The sequence below is a fragment of the Gekko japonicus genome, unplaced genomic scaffold (assembly GCF_001447785.1).
Source record: "Gekko japonicus isolate JY-2015 unplaced genomic scaffold, Gekko_japonicus_V1.1 scaffold304, whole genome shotgun sequence".
NCBI classification, from domain to species: Eukaryota; Metazoa; Chordata; class Lepidosauria; order Squamata; family Gekkonidae; genus Gekko; species Gekko japonicus.
In genome coordinates, this window is record NW_015161960.1 from 53,073 (window position 1) to 73,563 (window position 20,491).

The 20,491-nt window shown below is 47.0% G+C and overlaps 1 protein-coding gene across 1 annotated transcript in view; it reads right to left on the reverse strand.

Moving 5' to 3' along the window:
* Positions 1–20,491, reverse strand: part of LOC107126035 (serine/threonine-protein kinase TNNI3K-like) — a 197,290-nt gene that overhangs the window by 12,195 nt on the left and 164,604 nt on the right. The window contains exon 8 of the mRNA XM_015429529.1: positions 1,489–1,568. Coding sequence (XP_015285015.1) covers positions 1,489–1,568 — 80 coding nt within the window. The remainder of the gene's footprint in view (positions 1–1,488; positions 1,569–20,491) is intronic.

Consider the following 20,491-nt stretch of genomic DNA (forward strand, 5'->3'; position numbering starts at 1 on the left):
GAATACAACTATAGTGACTATCATATTTCCTTTTGCACTCCAAGCTCAAACATGGATGTGTTCTCATGAACCTTAGCTGTTTATAACAATACTAGGAAAAAGGCCCGTTGTGGAAATAAATACAACGGCCTCTAGAACGAAGCTCTGGGCGGATGCCCCGGCCTTGGACACTCAGTGTCAATTTGCTGTGGCGACCTCAGCAGGGTATAATGACACTGAGTCCACCATTTTCTCCAGAGGAACTGATCTCTGCTACCTAAAGAACAGTTGTAATTTTGAGTGATCTCCAGTCCTCACCTGGAGATTGGCAATGATGGTTCCCCAGAAGGGAATAGTTGGTTTGGAGGGTGCAGTCTATGGCTTTGTACCTGTCCGAGGTCCCACGCCTCCTGAATCCTCACCCTCTCCAGGCTCCATCCCTCACCTCTCCAGGAATTTCCCACCTGGAGTTGGCAACCCTATCTCCTGCCCAGCCAACCATCAACCTACCTTTATTTCCCCCTCACTCTTCAGCTTTCCACCCCCCCACACACCTGCAGCCTCTCCCATGCTCTGAAGCCCTGACTGCTACGTCACATTGGCTGTCATATGGGGGCCACCTCAGCAGCATATAAGGATACAGAGTCCACCATTTTCTCCAGGGGAACTGATCTCTGCCATCTGGAAAGCAGTTGTAATTCTGAGGGATCTCCAGCCCTCACCTGAAGATTGGACACATTTTACCTCAGAACAGAAAACTATTTAGAGTGTTAGAGGCAAAAGCCAATCAAGTTGCATATGCAAACAACCTCTGTGTTCCGAGGCAAAGGCCAATGAGGCTGCATATGCAAATAACCTCTGTGTTCTGACTGGCTATGGGTGGGAGAGGAACAGTAAAATGTTTAGAATGTTGGAGGCAGGACTCAGGCAAAGCAGCCAGTGGACAGGGAGACCTTCTGAATGACAGATCAGAGAGCGAACTGATTTTGGTGCGTGTGGAATGTTCTAGAGAAGTGCCACCACCTTCGGCTTTTATTTATAAGGGAGATAAGATGGTGGATCTGATGCTATGATTCCTTTTTGTTATCTGAGGGGCACTGTCCTAGTGGAAGGAAGTCACAGGATCCAGCCCATAGACTTATGAAACAAGCACCATCTTTCCAAAGTCATGTCTCTCACACTCTCATTACATTTTTAGGTGGGCATTTAATATATCCTATGTGTAAACCTAAATAATGCAATGGGTCAAATTGCTCTCAGATGTACATGGGAATTGTTGAAATGTATCTGAAGAATCTTAGCTATGGTTAGATTTGTGAATGTTGAAATGCCATTTTGGAATGCTTTTACTTCTACATTTAGTAGTAGTGGCAAAATCCCCAGACATTTTTATGAAATTGTTTTTTATGGTTTTCAGTATACTTTCATGATTAAGTAGCACCTGCTTCATTATAAAGAAAAGGGATCAGCCATTAACAGAACTGATCTTTGGTTAATCTGAGAACTTACCATTTCTGTCAATAGGTGGATACTGAAAATTTCTCCTCATCTCTTCCATTGAAAGGCCCTGTGAAGGATGTTGCCCAGTGCTGTAAAATTGATGGGATTACATAGAATTGAAAAAAGAAGCAGCTATCTTTCCATTTTTGTTTACATACACAATATGCTTTAAAAGAAACTCAGTGACCACTATATTAAACATAACTTTCAAAGAGAAACCATTGCACTGGAAGGAACATAGTGTGTACACACGCACACACACATATACCCTCCCCAGCAGAAGAGCATTTCCAAAATAACTTCATATAAATCTTTAGTTTTCTCCCACCATTCTTGGTATGCTTTTGATTTTAGTAGCAATTTTTGGTAACAAGCCCCAGTATATTAGAAACATTTTATCTGCACCTGTGGTATCAGGCTGATGTATATTAATTTTCTTGAGAAAGTGAACATCACCTTTCTGAAGTGAATCCCAACGTTGCTTGCTGTAAATATGTTCTTTTATCCTCAGAAACGATCAGGTTAAGTCTGCCTCTATCAGATCTTCTCAGATGACCAGCAAACAGATGCTGCTGAGTATGCCCAGTGAACGGAAACTGCCCTAGCCGCTTGTTGATATCTAGCAGCTTCATTAAAGTATGTCTCTTCTACTCTATAGTAAAGTATACAGTTATCTGAAGTGGTTTCAAAGAATCAAACTGGAAGATGAAGTTGTGGCTGAAAGGATAAATCCGAGATTATTTCCAGAAACGTATTTTTCTTGGTGATTTTGAAACAGGCAATTTCTACCTGATGGCAGGTAAGAATTTTGTGTTTTAATCTGGCTGCTTTTTTCTAGTAGGAATACTGGAGCTGTACTCCTAAGCATACCTTCCTGGATGTAATTTCCCTTAAAACAAGTGGTGCTAATGCCGCGTAAATATATTCACTGCTGAGGAGCCTTATTGTCTTGCACTGATAATATTTTACTTTCCCCTTGGTCCTTGCAGATTCTCATGTCACCTATTTTCCTTGATTAAAGCATCTCTTTAATGATTTTATTGTACAAATAAAAAAAATCCCCCTTTAATAATTTTAAAGTGGCAGTCCTATATACAGACTAGCTTTCAAAATTAACATTGTGTTGCTTGTGTAATGTCTGAATACTTTTGTCTATCCAGCTATGTATCTTTTGTCTATCCAGCTATGTATCTTTCTTTGTAGGATATTGACATAACAAAGTGTTAAGTGAAAGCAAAGCAGAAAAACTAAGGTCAGGAACAGTAACTCCTTATGTACATATGCAACTGACCCATGGCAACCCCAGCAAGGGGCTTTCAAGGCAAGTGAGAGGCAGAGGTGGTTTGCCATTGCCTTCCTCTTCAGAGACTTCCTAAGGCTTCCTACTTAGCTTGCAAGATCTGACAAGACTGGGTTTCCGTCCTGGGAGTAACTGTTTACTCCTCTATTAATCTTGGGGTCCAAATAATTATTTATTTAAAGCCAATCCAAACAGAGTGGGATTTTTGCCTTTAAAAAAAAAAGGCAGAACCCCCTCCTGCATTTCAAAAATAACATATCACGTGGCTGCTCAAAACACAGAAGTTACTTCGGGGACAATTATTTTCACAGTTCTTTGGATCCTTGTCCTACTCTTTGGCAAAGCTCTTCTTTAAACTCTACACACAAAGGCCCCTTAATTAGCTAATAATATTTGCCAACAAATATTCAGCAGTTTTTAAGCAAGCAGGCTTCTGGAAATAAGCAATTATTTTAATTGCCACAATTGTACAGACTAGGCTGTAATGTAAATCCTAGTTATAACCCAAAAGAAAAATACAGACACATTACAATATGGCATTCAAGATGTTCTTCACCCATGTTCTGCATGCCATATATTTCTTCTCTGTGGTTAGAGGCAGAAGAAATTCATATTGATAGTGTTGTAAGATCTCTGCTGAACTGAAATAGTTTGTTCATTTATTTGCTTAATAAAATCCATTTATTCATTCAAGCTATTTAGAGAAGCCCTGCTTCATCTCTGTCACTAATTCAGAGTCACATTTACCTAAATGAAAACTAATGTATAGTAGCTAAAGTATATGCAGGGAACAACATATAATGAGGGTCGAGGTCAAATACAAAATTCAGTCAATGTGGCACTGGTTATCAGTCAAAACAGTAAAACACACAAAGTTTGGACCCATAGAGGCAATGGGATTTCCCCCTCATCACTCTTCCTCTTTCCCTTCCCTGGTAGTCCCCATAGCTTCTCCCCTTTTCCTTTTCTTCTTTCCACCCATCCACCTTTATCTGGCCAGCTGTTTCCCTCCTCCTGGCAGCTTCTCCCTAGGAAAATTGTAGCCCAGTTACACAGAATTGGCTGAATCAGGCCCAGTTGCATGGTGGGAATCCTGCAAGCCTTTTGGGAGATGGTATGTCTTTTTTCTCTGTATCTCCTCCCCCTTCTCCCTCCACTTGGCAGCCCCCACATCATCACCTTTCCCTGCCTCTTTCTCTCCTTTCCATCCACCAACCAACCGAGCTTTTATCTGCCCCCATCTTCCTTCAGCTATATGTATTACTTCATTTATATCCTGCTGTTTTCCACAATGCAGACCCAAAGCAGCTTACATGATTCCCCTCTCCTCCATGTAATCCTCAAAACAACCCTGTGAGGTAGGTTAGCTTGAGTGTGCTTGATGGATCTGAAGTAGGGTTGCCAGATCCCCTCGCCATCGCAGCAGGGGAATTTGGGGGGCATTCCAGGGGTGGGTGGGACATTGTGTGCAACGTCCCCAATGCAATGACATCACCCAGAAGTGATGGTGTCACGTGTGATGCTCTGGTTTGGGGGCAAAACTCTCTGGGTTTTTTGCCTTCAAAACCATACAGTTTGCCCAAAAACCAGAGTGTCGCCACACAACATCCCTGGTGCAATGATGTCACCTGGAAGTGACAACATCCTTGTCTGGGGGGTGATGTTTCCGCTGCCGGCCAGCTGGCTGCCAGCAGATCAACCCACCCCAAAGCGGGGGAACCCCGCTGGGACCCGGGGTCTGGCTACCCTGATCCAAAGCCACTAAGTGAGCTTCCATAGTGGAGTGGGGATTTGAACCTGAGTCTCCTAGATCCTAGTGTAAAACACCGACCACTGCACTACACTGGCTGTTATCAAGTGTCTCCTGTTGAACAGTAGTAAGCAGCAGGGCCTCAGTGAGTCTGGCAGGTCCCATGCTTGCAGGGCCTGGCCTAATGAGTCCTCTCTCAAAGGCTAATGCAGCCCTGAAAAAGGCTAGAGGGCATTTGTTTTTTCAGTTACAGGCACCACTTATATTATTTTGGTTTCTTTGTTTTTAACCCCCAGTGAATTTTTAAAAGATTTTTCTGCAAACCTGATGGCTTTTCTGAGGTTTGTAGACAGATTTGTCTTGTCTGTTAATTACTACAATTCCTGGATTTTAAGTATCCACAGATTTGACCAAAATGAGAATTTAGATGGATGGATGGTCATAACAATATTAGCCAGCCATTTTTAGTATGTGGGTCTGACATATGTTCAGGTTTCAAATGAGCAAACATAAAATCAGTGATTTACTGAGAAGTTTTATAATCCTGCTGCCAAGCTCAATTGTCTATGTGTATTTTAGTGTCTATAGATTGTTAGTATCAGAAGTGTACAAGCTGCAATAGTAAGAAATTCTTTATCATTTAATTAAAGTTATTTTTAGTCTCAGCTCTACCAGTTTATAATGCTTTCTTTAAATAACAAACTTCCTTAAGTTGTGTCTTGACCCTTTAAAGCATTACCCATCACAATATCTTTAGCATGACAGAGACTGTGGTGAAAAAAATCTATCCTGGGCTAGGGAAATTTTGGATGACCAGAGATGGGTGGGTCAGCTGGGTGAAGTTTAAAGCATTATCACTTTTGGAGCGATACCAGCCACCATATATTCTTTTAAAAACCTGAAATACTCCTATTCTAAAAACTAGTTCTCATTTTAAAAAATTGAATATCATGTATCTAAAAGTTCTGTTTTCAACCTGATTTCAGGTGGGCCAAAATCAGTGGTGCAGCTGCAGTATAGCATACTTTGGTCCCACCCTGGCTACCATTTGTGCATGCATATGACAATGCCTCAACACAATGCAATGAAACACTCCATGGTCTGTAGGGCAGGCTGTTCCTTTACAGGAAACACAGAATTTAGAATGCTTAAGAGGGAATTCTCAGCTGCACACCTAGAAAATGGGTGAAACCCAACCATTTTTAAAATAGTAGCTATAAAGTACTGAGACTGAGCCATAGTGTAGTGATTTCAGCTCATACTTTATTCATGCATAGGAGAATTTGAGATAACTAGCGGGACACATGGCCCGCTTATATTCCCGTTCTTGACCACACCCAACGCACCCACCCATACCTGTGATAGGTTTATTTACAAACAACTCCCACCATTGGTTCCTTTTAGGATCCAGGCTGGCTGATTGGCTAGCTCTTGGATCCTCAGCTTCTACTGTCTTCGGATGTGAAGCTTAACCTGTCCGCATGGCCATGTGCAAGCCCGACTGCGTGCACGGTCTCCCTTGGTACACAACACCAAGGTCCAGATCCCCCCTAGCTGACATAGTCTTTGAGGTAAGTGGGCCTCCTCCGCTCCCTAGTATGTCTGGAGCCAGGGCTGGGCTCTCTGGCAATGTTCTTGTCAGTTCCGGGGAAGGGACCTTGGCCACTGGGACCTCTGCTGGGGCTGGTGTGCTGCTAGGCTCTTGGCTGCCTGTTGGTTCTGAGTTGCCACTGTCCTCCCCTCCAGGTAGAACGCTTGCCCTTGGATGTGTTGGAGTGGTTGCCTCTGGTTCCCTGGAACTCAGGCTGTCGTATTGGCTGTTATCAGGCATGTCCAGGTCTGTGGGGAGGAGGCGGTGGCTCCTGTCTTTGCAGGAGACCTCATAGAAGAGGGGTCCTGTCACCCGGACAACTCTTGCCGGAATCCAGGTGGGACCCCGGGCGTAGTTCCTGGTGTACACGGGGTCCCCTGGGAAGAACCCTCGTGGGGCCTCCTGATCTTCGGGGTTTGCGCTGTGTTCTGGTGCCCTGCCTGGATGGAGGCAGTCCAGCTGGGTTGTAAGGCATCATCCCATGAGAAGTTCAGCTGGACTGTGACCGGTGGTGGAGTGGGGAGTTGTGTGCTGGCCGTATAGGAAGTCGGCCAGCTTGTAGTCCCAGTCTCCCTGGTCCATGCGGCACAGTGTCTCTTTCGTAGTTCGGACCATGCATTCTGCCTGGCCGTTTGTTGCGGGGTGAAATGGAGTGGAGCATATGTACCTTATGCCATAATATTGCATGAACTCCTGAAGCTCCATGGAGGTGAAACCTGTGCCATTGTCCGTTACCAAAGAGTCCAGTATACCATGGGAGCTAAAGATCCACCACATCATGCAGATGGCTGACTGGGACGAGATAGCCAGGACTGGTACCACCTCCAGCCACTTCGTGTAAGCATCTACCAACAAAAAGAAGATCTGTCCCTGGAAGGGCCCGGCAAAGTCCAGATGTAACCTTGCCCAAGGCTTTTGGGACGACTCCCGTGGCCACACTGGTGCTTTCAGAGGCTGGGGTTGGGACTCCTGACATTTCTGGCGGTGCTTTACTGTGTCCTCGATTTCATTGTTCAACCCCGGCCACCACACATAGCTCTGGGCCAGGGCTTTCATCTGACTATTCCCGGGTGGCTCTCATGCAGGGCAGTGAGTACTCGACTTTGCAGAGGTGGAGGTATCACCACCCAACTGCCCCATAGCAAGCACCCCTTGTGGAAGAACAACTCGTCACAGTGAGCCGAGAACGCCGAGAATTCAGGTTCCACCGGGCTGGCAGGCCACCCCCTCCCCACCCAGTCCACGATCCAGGAGAGGATGTGATCCCGGGCAGTGTGGCGTGACACCTCCCCCACCTGCATCGGGCAGTCAGGCAGATCTTCCAGCAAGGCGATGTCTGCCGGGGCTGGATCTGGATCGTAGGAAGACAGCAGGAGGCAGCTCAGTGTGTCGGCGTGGCCCATTGCTTTACCGGGGCAGTGGATGAGTGAATACTGGTACCCCGCCAGGAAGATGGACCATCACAGCACCCAGGGAGACAACATTTGCAGGGTCTGGTGGTCTGGGGTGAGCAGGCCCAAGGAGGCTTGTGGTCAGTCATGATCGTGAAGGCCCAGCCATACAGGTAGTCATGAAATTTTTTAACGCTGGCTACGATCGCCAGGGCCTCTTTGTCTATTTGAGTGTAGTTGTGCTCCGCTACAGACAACGTGCAAGAGTAATAGGCGATGGGAACCTCATGGCTGTTGGCTAACCTGTGTCCCAGGACCGCCCCCACCCCATAAGGAGAAGTGTCGCAAACCAACACCATGGGCAGGGACTCATTAAAGTGGGCGAGGACAGCATTGGAGGACAACAGTTCTTTCACCGCCCGGAAGGCGACGGTGTGTTTGGGACCCCAGACCTAGGGAGCGTGTTTATCGAGGAGCCAGTGTAGAGGTTTTGCTACAGCGGCCTTGTGGGGAAGGAATGAGTGATAGAAGTTGAAAAGTCCTAAGAAGACCTGTAGCTCCGTCTTGGAGGAGGGTGTGGGTGCATGACTGATGGTGCGTATCTTATCTTGTGTAGGGTGGATTCCCTGGGCATCCACCGCAATCCCCAAGAATTCCACTTGTGGCACCCCAAGAAGACATTTCTAATGTTTCTTGCTTTCCACAGGACCGGCAGATGGTGTCGCGGAAATGGCGTGCCCTTCGTTCGTGCGTTTCTCCACAGCTAGCACAGGATGCTTGGGTGGCAGGCTTCTCAGGATGCACGGTCACTGACGATGGGGGCCATGGATTCTGATGGGTGGGGTATTTGCAGGACTTCCTCTTCATCTGAGATGTCAGACATCACGTCCGGGAACACGTGGTGTGTCAAAGATGGGGGACGGTCACGGTGTGACCTCTCGAACGTGGTGGCCATTTGCAATGCTGCTTCCAACTCGAGATTGGCGGTACCTACAAGTTTACAATGGAGCTTGGCTTCCCAAATGCCCCAAACAAATTGGGATAAGATGATGTCTTCAACATCTTGGAACTCGCAGTCTACTGCCAGCTGCCGGAGTTCAGCCATGAAAGTGGGAGCCACTTCGTCAGGCCTCTGGAGGCGTGCAAAAAAGTCCATGCGCTTGGCCATCTTGGTGGGCTTTGGCGTGTAGTACTTTGTGAGGGCCTTGATGACCTCGTCATAGGTGGCATCTGCCAGTTTCTTAGAAGTGAGGAGGCCCTGGGCCAAGCAAACTGGCTACTCCACACATGCTGAGCAGCAAGGCCTTCTTCTTATCCACTTCGGTGATGTCCTGGTACTCAATGAAGTTTGTGAGCTGTTCCACCCATGCTTCCCAGAATTCGAGATGAGTGGGGTCAAATGCAGAAAGGTTACCCGAAGTGGCAGCCATGACTCTAGAGTGATGTGGGGTGCTGATCGTTGGATCGGTGTGGGGTGCAGCGTCCTGGAGATCGGTGCCCGCTGCGGTGCTGGAGGCGGAGTCAGGCTCACTCATCGGGATACCTCCTTCGTCGCCAGTATAAAGTACTGAGACTGAGGCATAGCATAGTAATTTCAGCTCATACTTTATTCATGCATAGGAGAACTTGAGATAACTAGCGGGACCCATGGCCCGCTTATATTCCCATTCTTAACCACACCTAACACACCCACCCACACCCGTGATAGGTTTATTTACAAACAACTTCCACCATTGGTTCCTTTTAGGATCTGGGCTGGCCAATTGGCTAGCTCTTGGATCCTCCGCTTCTACTGTCTTTGGATGTGAAGCTAACCTGTCTGCATGGCCACGTGTGAGCCCGACCGCGTGCACTGTCTCCCTTGGTACACAACAGTAGCTGTGTGTTCAAATAGACCCCAGGTCCTAGCTATTGAATTCTCAGTGGACATAAATCAGACACACAATATTCAAGTAATGAATCAGGAATATTTGCAGATTCAGGCTCGAAGCCATTGAAAGTCTGAACACTAATGATGCAATCCTAGGCATGCAATCCTAGAAGTAAAGTCCACTGAGTTCAATAGGACCCACTCCCTAATAAGTATACTTAAGACTGTAGCCTAAAAGTGACACTTTAATTAAATTGAAACAGCAGAACACAGCAGTCCATTGCTCAGAATGATGCTTGTGATGAATTCCAACACGTTTTATAAGATCATGGTATCTCTTAACGGCAAGGAAAGCCTACTCATACAGGATCTACAATTTACCCTCAGTATTTTTCCTTTTTAGAATGGTGCTGCAGGCAAGAATGGGCTTTCCGTGAACTCTGTATGTTTGTAATAGGGATGTCAGCTTTTTAAACTGGTCACTCTTGCTGCCCCCTTTAATATCTGTAGAAGTTATCAGATGAACTTATTTAGCTCCAAGCCATAAAAAGCTTCAGTTGCCCCAGTGCTTGAATCCTGCATGTCTCTAACAACAGTAACACGGATTTTATTACAGTTGCCAGGTTCCCTCTTTGGTCCAGCGGGGGGATTTGGGGGGCATACTGGAGGTGGGTGGGGATGCCGCATGACATCCCCAACATGATGACATCACCCAAAAGTGCCATTACATTGGGGCATTGCTTGGGGAGCACTCTGGTATTTGGGTGTAACTCTATGGGGGTTTTTTTGCCCTCAAACCATTGAGTTTGCCCAAATACCAGAGCGTCCTCACACAGCATCCTTGTTTGGGGGCAGGGTTTTCCCCACAAGCCAGCTGGTCCACAATGGGGAGAAACTCCTGAAATCAGGGGATTTCCTGTCCGGAACTGGGGGCTGGCAAGCCTAGATTTTATAAATGATTGAACAAATTAATGTAGGATAGGTCTATCAATGGTCTGACTCACAGTGGCTAAGGCAGTATATTACTGCTTACAACTAACTCTCTGATGCACTGTGGCCTCAAAATACTTATTAGGAAAGCTTAATATTATTCTAACTCTACATATGGCAAACCTAAGGCCCAGTAAGACAAAATAATGGCAATTTCATGTAACTGCATAAGAAGCAAAGATTTTCCTTTGGAAACACCAGATAACATTTTTTCCCACCCCAAGTCTCAGTTATATTTGGGCATTATGACTTGATACTTTGGTCTGCAAATGAATTTTATGCATCTTATAAGCAAAAGCATACCCATGCATTAAGTGTGACAACTTTAATTGGATCAGGGACTCTATCTGAAATCCTAAACACAGTTACACGAAATTAGGTTCCACTTAAACCATCAGGAATTATTCAGTTTTTAAAAAACGCTTCCTCTTGAGGGAGGAATAGGACCTCAGTGTCTTGGCTTTCCATATACTTGCTTAAGACAGAGAGACACCTCTCTTTGGCTCACTTCTGCAGAAGGCCACTGGACTGCAGAGTAGCATTGGTGCACGAATGAAAGGATTCACACAGGGCTATGCTGACATTTTCACAGTAGTATCTAATGGTGACATCCTAAACACAGTTACACCCTTCTCAGGTCACTGACTTAAATGGATTTAGGATGTAACTCTGTTAGGGTTGCCAACTCTGGGTTGGGAAGTACCTGGAGATTCCAGGGGTGGCGCCTGGGGTTTAGAGAGGGAAGAGACCTCAGCAGGATACTATGCTACAGAGTCCACCCTCCGAAGCAGCCATTTTCTCCCAGAGAATTGATTTCTGTCATCTGCAGATCAGTTATAATAGTAGGAGATCTCCAGGCCCCACCTGGAGATTAGCAACCCGAAACTCTGTTGAGCACTGAACTTTAAGAACTGGTTGATATTTTAGAGAAGTGAGGAACATACAGGCATACATTGCTGGCCTTTTGGCTTAACCAACTTTTTGGTGTTAAGAACCTGTTCTTAGAGCTGACTCACATTGTCCATGTGGAGACTGCCATAAAACGCTTGCAAAAAGTGCATGAAGGGGCCCCAAGAACAATGAAACATGAAGATTTTTGAGAATGATCACTTTGCCAGCAAAATATGCTGGAATTACTTTACTTCACAGAAATTAACAAAATTTTCTTAAATTATATCTCTGGCTAAGAAATAACACAGAAGACACCGGTTTTTTAGAAGGAAGGAAGAATTTCAAAGAATTATTTTAAATTCATGCTGGGAACTTCACAGCAAACAAACCAAGCACACTTCAACAAACCAGCCAGTAAACAAAATAGGCTTCACCACTAGAAAGTTAATGAAGACAATCCATGAGTAATGACCAGTTAGATCTGTCAGCCAGAATGGAAATTCACCACTGAAGCACCTCTCTGTTTGGACTGATATCTCCTTTCTCTTTTCTATAGGGCACACTCCACACTGAGTTGAGGCAGGTAGGGAAAATCTGGACTAATTCGTTCCAAAAGCAAGTTGCACTCAAGTAGAACAGAATTAACATGCTAGTGAGTCATTTATACTCTTATCCCAATGCACTGAGCTTGCACCTGAACATATAATTACATTTTTCTTTGGACTTGCATTTAAGCATTGACCTGAAAGTCAGCTCTCTTAAACCCCATTTATGCTACAGTTTTACTGGAGTTCACACAAAGACATTTGTAAATTGTCAGTTTTTCCAGAATTTGTCAATGTGAGATATAGGGCTGCCAAGTGGGGGCAGGTAAACCCCTGCTTCGGAGGCCCGATTTCCACCGCCGCGTGGAATCGGGCCCCGGGGGGAACTCCGCCCCCTGAAGTGACGCAACCACGTCGATCACATTGGGGGCGTGGCCCCGATTGTCGTAGGGAAAACTCTATGGTTTTCCCTCCGATGATTGGGGCCATGCCCTCAACGTGATCAACGTTGTGCATCAACAGAGAGCTCCCAGAGCCCGGTGAGGCTCCCCCGCCAGTAGGAAAAATCAACTTGGCAACCCTAGTGAGCTGGAAAATGTAGTAATTTACAGCTATTTGTTGATTCTAATTGTATAGAAAAGTAGTCTTTTGTTTTTAATAGACAGTGGAAGGACCCACACCAAAAAGAACAGGTACAACTAATGGCACTTGTTGAACTGCAGACAAGACATAAAGATTAGTTATGACCCAGGTGACCCATTAGGGATGACCAAGTGGAGGCCTCCTTTGAACTTGAGGTCCAAGCCAAATGGCCTTTTGTCAACTGGCCTTCAAAGTTCGATTCAGGCTTTTGGGCATAGTTAAGTTACTGAAGGCTCCTCTCTTCATTCCAAAGCCTTCTTGTGGGGCAAGGGGGCTTTGACAACTTTCTGTTCTCCTCTCTACCATGCAGTCCTGGTAAGAAAAAAAGCAATGCTATATTTACTTCATATAAACTTTACTGACTAAAAAGACTACTAATGGGGGGGTGTCTTTAGGGAAGCACATTCATGTTGCTGACTCCCTGCCCTCCCCCACATTGCTTAACTCAGAGCAACTGAGTGCATGCACCTTTACTATGAAGCTTACCACTTGCTTATGTTAATAATTCAGAGTCTGAGAAGGTCAGATTTTTTAAATTTATTTTTATTTATTTTGGGATTTATATCCCGCCCTACCCAAGCGGCCCAGACCCCATGCATGTGACTAGAAAATATAGCAGCCCCAACAACACAGAGAGTAGACACCCCCAGTATCAATTATTGTGACTCCCCTGCTGCACTGCTATGATTACTAATGATTATTTATTTAATTTATAGCCTGCTCCCCTGAAGACTGGCTCAAAGCTGGTCTTGTATATTTATAAATATACAATTAAAATCTCCAATATCAAATAATTCAGTCATCAATAAAATACACTAAAATACATACAATACAATATGATCAGTTATACACATAAACCAACTGAAGAAGGGGAATGGCAGGGGGAAATAAAAGAGGAAGGGGGAAGAGGGAGGCCATTTCATTAGAGCTTACTGATTGAAACCCCCGTACTGCCCTCAACCATAGGCCCAGAGGAACAACTGAGTTGAAGGGGAATGGCAGGGGGAAATAAAAGAGGAAGGGGGAAGAGGGAGGCCATTCCATTAGATCTTACTGAATGAAACCCCTGTACTGCCCTCAACCATAGGCCCAGAGGAACAACTGAGTTTTGCAGGCCCTGTGGAATTGTACTAAATCCCACAGAGCCCTGATCTCTCCTGGAAGAGTGTTCCACCAGGCTGGGGTAGGGCTGCCAAGTGGGGGCGGGGGGTGGGGAAAACCCCGCTTTGGAGGCCTGATTTCCACCGCCACGGAATCGGGCCCCGGGGGGAACTCCGCCCCCCGAAGCGCAGCGTGGCTGCGTCACCAGAGGTGACACAACCACGTCAATCATGTTGGGGGCGTGGCCTTGATTGTCAGAGGGAAAACTCTATGGTTTTCCCTCTGATGATCGGGGCCACACCCCCAACGTGATCGACGTCGCGTGTCACTTCCGGGACATGCTGGCGGTGCGTGCGAGCGAGCACAAGAGGAGAGCTCCCGGAGCCCGGCGACGATCCTCCGCTGGTAAGAAGATTCGACTTGGCAACCCTAGGCTGTGCCATGGCTAAAGAAGCCCTGGCCCTGATTGAGGACAGATGGACACTCTTTGGGCTGGGGGACTATCAGTAGGTTTTGATCACTTGACTGTAGTGCTCTGTGGGGGACATACCAGGATAGGCCGTTCCAAAGATATGCTGGTCCCTGGTTGTTAAGGGCTTTAAAGGACAATACCACAACCGTGAATTTGATCCAGTCTGCAATCTGGAGCCAATGCATCTGTTAGAGCACTGGTTGAATGTGCTCTCTAAATGGAGTTCTTGTGAGGACCCTTGCAGCCGTATTTTGGACCAGTTGCATTTTCCGGATCAAACTCAAGGGCAGCCCTACATAGAGCGAGTTACAGTAACCCAGTCTAGAGGTGACCGTTATATGGATCACAATGGCTAAGTCAGAGGGTGACAGGTAAGGGGCCAGCTGTTTAACCTGGTGGAGATGGTAAAATGCCAGCGTAACTGTACTGGTGACCTGGGACCCCATTGAAAGGGAAGCATTTAGGATCACTCCCAAAGTCTTGATGGATGGTTCAGCTGTTAATGGAACTCTGTCAAGAGAGGGAAGTTGGCAACCTTTCCCAGCCTCCCTCCCCTGGCCCAGCCATAGGACCTCCATCTTCACTGGATTTAATTTCAGTCTGCTCTGTTTTAGCCAACCAACCACAGCCTCCAAACCCCTGGCCAGATAATCTGGTGTGGACACCGGCTGACAACTCATCAACAGATAGAGCTAGGTGTCATCTGCATACTGGTGACATCCCAGCCCATGATCCTGCATCAGCTGGCCAAGGGGGCACATAATTTTCAGTCTGCTCTGAGCCAGTTTGGTGTAGTGGTGTAGACTCTAATCTGGGAGAACCTGGTTTGATTCCCCACTCCTCCACTTGCACCTGCTGAATAACCTTGAGCAAGCCATAGTTTTGGCACAGCTGTTCTTGAAAAAGAGCAGTTTCTGTCAAGAGCTCTCTCAGCCCGACCTACTTCACAGAGTGTCTGTTGTGGGGAGGGGAAGGGAAAGGAGTTTGTAAGCCGCTCTTAGACTCCCTTGGGTAGTGAAGGGCGGGGTATAAATCCAATCTCTTCTTCTTCTATAAAGATGTTGAGTAACACTGGGGAGAGGATAGCCCCTTGAGGGGCTCCACATACCAGTGGGTAATGGAGAGAAACCCTCTCCCCCAGTGACACCCTCTGTCCCCAAACTTGGAGAAAGGAGGTAAACCCTGTAAGGCTGACCCCCAAATCCCCACGTTGGTGAGGTGGTGGGTCAAGACATTGTAGTCAACCAAGTCAAACACTGCCAATAAATCCAGCAATGTCAGCAGTGCTGACCCACCTCAATCCAGCTGCCTATGAAGATCAAATGTGAGAGTGACCAGTGCCATCTCTATCCCATGGCCAAGGCAGAACCCTGATTGGAAGGGGTCCAAGGCTGAGGTTTCATCCAAGAAAGCCTGGAGCTGCACCACTACCACTCTCTCAACTACCTTTCCCAGGAATGGTATGTTCAATACTGGGTGGTAGTTGGACAGGTCACTAGGTTCTATAGATGGCTTCTTCAAGAGTGGTCTGACCACTGCCTCTTTTAGACTCCCCAGAATGACCCCTGAACTCAGGGACAAATTTATAATGTCCACCAAGGGAGCCCGCGTTCTGTCACTGCCCGCCTTGACCAGCCATGACAGGCATGGGTCAAAGAGGCAAGTGGTGGGCTGCACAGCATCCAGGAACTTGTCTACCTCAGCCCATGAGAGCAGGCTGAACTGATCCAAAACTGGACCTGAAGACAGCCACATTGTCTCTAGTCCATTTACTCTATCAACACTGACAGGCAGATCCTGGCGGAGTGACAAGACTTTATCTGCAAAAAAGCTTGCAAATGCCTCACAGCTAGTGGAAGAATCTTTAATTTTTTGAGATCCCTCTGTGAGAGATGTTAAGGATTGAATTACCCTAAAAAATTGTGTTGGGTGAGAGCTAGCAGATGCAATAGAGGCTGTGAAGGAAACTTCCTTCACTGCCCTCACTGCCATCTCATAGGCTCATGTTCTTGCAGCTTCGTCGTGATGCCGCTGCCAAACTCACTCTAGCTGTCTAAGCTCCTGTTTCATCCCTCTTAGCTCTTCGGTATAACAAGGGGCTGTTTTGGTACAGGGGCAAAGAGGGTATTGGGGGGTGATTTTGTAATGACTTCAGAATGCTGGCTATGCTAGTCTTCTATCAGCTCATCTAAGGAATCACCAGGGGGAATTGGATCGCACAGAGTGTTTTGGAACCCTATTGGGTCCAAACATCTCTGTGGGCGAGCATAAATCAGCTTGCTGCCTAAACAGGGAGGGCACGGAATACTCAAATGGGCCATCAAGGCAGTTGGACACATATCCAACCCCTCAGAGAAGATCAAATCCAGTGTGTAGCCTGCTTGATGTGTGGGACCTGATACAAACTGGGAGAGTCCCAGTGCTGCCATGGAAGACACCAGATCCACAGCCTGTGTGGAAGCATCCGCATCCGCATGAATATTCAAACCCCCCAGCACTAAAAGTCTGAGGTACTCCAATGCCCAGCCCACTACTGCCTCCAGCATGCTCAGCAGGGTATCCACTGGTGCGTTAAGGGGATGGTACACCAGCCAGATAGCCACACTCTCCTCAGCGTTGCACACCAGGCCAACACAATCAATACCGGAAATACTGAAGGCAAGAGAAAGATGACATGCTCAGCAAATTCCCTGTATTAAAACTCTTTATGTTCACATTTTAGTGTGGGTAAATGTGAACACATGAAGCAATTGATGTGCTGTAGTGGTTAGAGTGTGGTACTACAGCTGGGAGACCCAAGATCCAATCCCTAGTTTGCTATGAAGCTCACTGAGCAACCTTGAACTGGTTGGATTCTCTCAACCTAGCCTATCTCACATGTATGCAGAATAAACAAAATAAAAACCTAATACTGAGTCAGACTTCTTGTCCATCTAGATCACATGAATACATAAAGCTGCCTTACACTGAATTGGACCATTGGTTCATCAAAGTCAGTACTGTCTACTTGACTGGCAACTGCTTTCCAGGGTCTCAGGTAGAGATATTTCACATCACCTACCGCCAAGATGCTGGGGCTTAAACCTAGAACCTTCTGCATGCCAAGCAGATGCTCTACAATTGGCCCACAGCCCCTCCCAATCATTGTCTACTCTAACTGGAAGTCCAAGTATCAAACTTGGCACTTTCTGCAGGCAACACATGTATTCTGCTCTTGAGCCACACCACCTTCTTTCCCCTCTATGAAGGCACTGACATTCTGAATTCAAGAGTGCTTAGGAGGTATCATAACAGGACGGTCAGTTGATGTCTCCACACTGTCTAGTCAAGGGGTACTTCTGTAGACAGAAAATCACCATGGCCACAGATATAAAGTTAGAAATAAACAACTCCACATCCAGTGTTGTAAAAGCATCCCACAAAGTATAGGATTTTCACAGAGAAACTTGACTGAAAGGAAACTCTAGCAGGGGAATAGGTAATCCAATATGCCAAAGGTTCCCATAGGAACACCACATCTTTTATTTATACCTGCTTGGAACAGCTGCCTCATTTGGAAGTCTGGCATGTCGAAAGTACAGGCAGCAGCTCTTAAAGCTGAGCTTTTGCAAGCTAGCCTCCCTGCTGCTAAACAAGCTTCTTGGTGCTCTTGAGCCCACTGCCTTTCAATGGTTGCTGGCTTCTTGTGGTTCATTAAAGGCTGCCATGCAGCATTTTTAAGGCTCACCATAAAGAGCATGTGCTATGAAATGCTCTCCCCCGATTTCTGTCCTTGTAAAGCTACAGGCTAATGTGCGTGTTGGGCTGGAGTGGGGTAGGGATGCTGGTGCATAAAAAGAGATGATGCTTTTCCAAACGGCAGGTCCCCTGTGCATCTGCTGTGCTCCATCTCAGAGACAGAACTGTGAATGATGCAATGATCATTCACAGCTTACTCTCATTAGCACCAAACCAGTGGCCATGGCTCCTCAACTGGAAACAGCTGGGTGGTTAGCAAACTTAAGAGGGCTACTACCGGAAGCTGCCAGCTGAGAGGTGCCTGCCATGCCATTTCAAGCAGCACGTGTACAGACTTTGAATCACATCTTCAATGTGGCTTTCTATCCCCTTCTTCTTTGAGGTCTGAAAACTCAGCATAGTTTGTATTAAACATATAGATGCTTCTACAATGATCAGGACAGGCAGCCAGGAAATCCAAAGAAAAGGTCTTGCTGAGCACTTATAAGCAAATGGACCTCAAAGGGTTATCAAACTGTTTGTGCAACAAAGATGTTGTGTGACAGAGACTGATGTGCCTGGGCAGTGAATCATGGTGCATAGCAAATCAAAGAGAAGTGAGCTCAGGACTGTTTAGCCATGTTACAGTCACGCCAGAAGAAGCAGAACAAGTGGAGGAAACAAGCCATGGAACCAGCACCCCTGAGAAGTTTGTTGTTGATTGGAGAGTGGCACAAAGGAAGATCAGCCATCAAAGGTGGCCTTCAACAGTATCTGTTATATATTGCGATGGAATCGTACTTGCAAAAGGGCTCACTAGCAAACGTGCGGAATAGCGTAGCTTGGAGCGCATCACAATAGAAGGTTTGGATCTGAGAATGAACCAATGGATTGATCCGGATCCTAGTAATAGCCAAGTAGTAAACAATACTCTGTAAATAGCCTATCATGAGATGTGAGGTGTCTGTTGGGTGTGGTGTGTTTCATGAATATAAGCAGGGCTCTGACCCTGCAAGTTTGTCTCAGTTTTAAGCTGAAACCACTAAATAAACATGAGCTAATCACTCTACGTGTCTGAACCCAGTATATTTCACTGGCGATGAGGATGGGATCCCGATGAGCGAGCCTGACCTGACCTCCAGCACTGACTCTGGCACCAGCACAGCACCGCGCAATGAGCCCCAGCCCTCTGCACCTTGCATCGCTTCCAGGGTCATGGCTGCCACCCTGGGACATCTTTCTGAGTTCAATGCCACTCACCCCGAGTTATGAGAAACCTGGGTGGAGAGCTTAAAATTCTTCGTAAGGTTCCAGGGCATCGCCGACGCCAACAAAAAGAAATCACTCCTGCTCAGCACCTGTGGCATCACCACCTTACACCTCGTCCAGAGCCTCATCACGCCCAAGATCTTGGATGAGGCATTTCATGCCTCAGCTGACCAAGATGGCACATGGAGTTCTTTGCGTGCCAGCAGAAGTCCGATGAAGTGGCCACCGACTTCATGGCCGAACTCCGCAGGCTGCCCATCCACTGTGGATTCCCTGACCTAGGAGATGCCCTCCTTAACCAATTTGTTGTGGGCATCAGGGAACAGAAGCTCCACCGTAAGCTCATCGGCCATGTGGAGCTGACGCTAGACAAAGCAATGCAAGAGGCCACAGCTTTTGAAAACTCTCAACGCGACCGTTGGGCCCACGCTGCACATCAGGCCTCAGTCTCCCCGGTCTCTGATGTCTCAGACGAGGACAAAGTGCACCAGGTTTGTCGCCCTGCTCGCCATGACTCACGCCCCGCACAGCCATCTGCTCAAGCACCTTGCACCAGTTGCGGTAAGGACCACGAATGACACTCCTGCTGGTTCCGCGACACGTCCTGCCGGACCTGCAGCAAGGTCAGCCACATAGCACATGCCTGCCACTCCCGAGGGACCACACATTGCTCTGCTGTATACCAGGAATTAGCAGAACTCCACACAACGGCTGTTCACCAACACCAGGTATTGAACTTGCCCCAGGACACCCCCGACAAAATTAAAGTAACTATGTATATTGAGGAGGCACCCTGCAAGATGGAGTTGGACATGGGGTCCTCTATCTCCATTATCTCTGAAGAGACTCAACGGAGACTCTGCCCGCAGGGGGGGCCCCGCTTGAGACCTGTCGGATTCACCCTCAGAGACTTTCAAAAGAACCCAATGGCTGTTAAGGAGTGGGGCAAATACCATATGCAATACAAGGACTTTGATGGGTTTTTGGACTTGCTGGTGGTTGAGGGACGGCTCACTAGTTTGTTGGGACTATCGTGGTTTCCTTCCCTGGGGTTCGGGGTGATGGGAGTGCATCACGTGCAGCTTATAGACTTTCACAATGTATGCAATGAGTTCCCGGTGGTTTTCAATGGTACACTTGGCCGCTACACTGGTCCGGTTGTTTCCCTAACTCTCGACCCGGCTGTCTGCCCCATCCGCATGAAGGCTAGGTGCATTCTGTTTGCACTTAAGCCAAAGATAGACATGGAACTGGATCACCTGGTGGCTCAGGGGTTTTTGGAACCTGTGCCGCATGCCCTCTGGTAGACCCATACAGTTACTCCCGTGAAGCCCAACGGGGATGTCTGCATTTGTGCAGACTACCAATGCACAATTAACAAGGCCCTGCAGGACCATGCTTATCCTGTTCTGGTCGTCGGCCATGTCCTGGCGTCCTTAGCTGGTGCGAAGGTTTTTGGAAAACTGGACGTGGCCCAGGAATG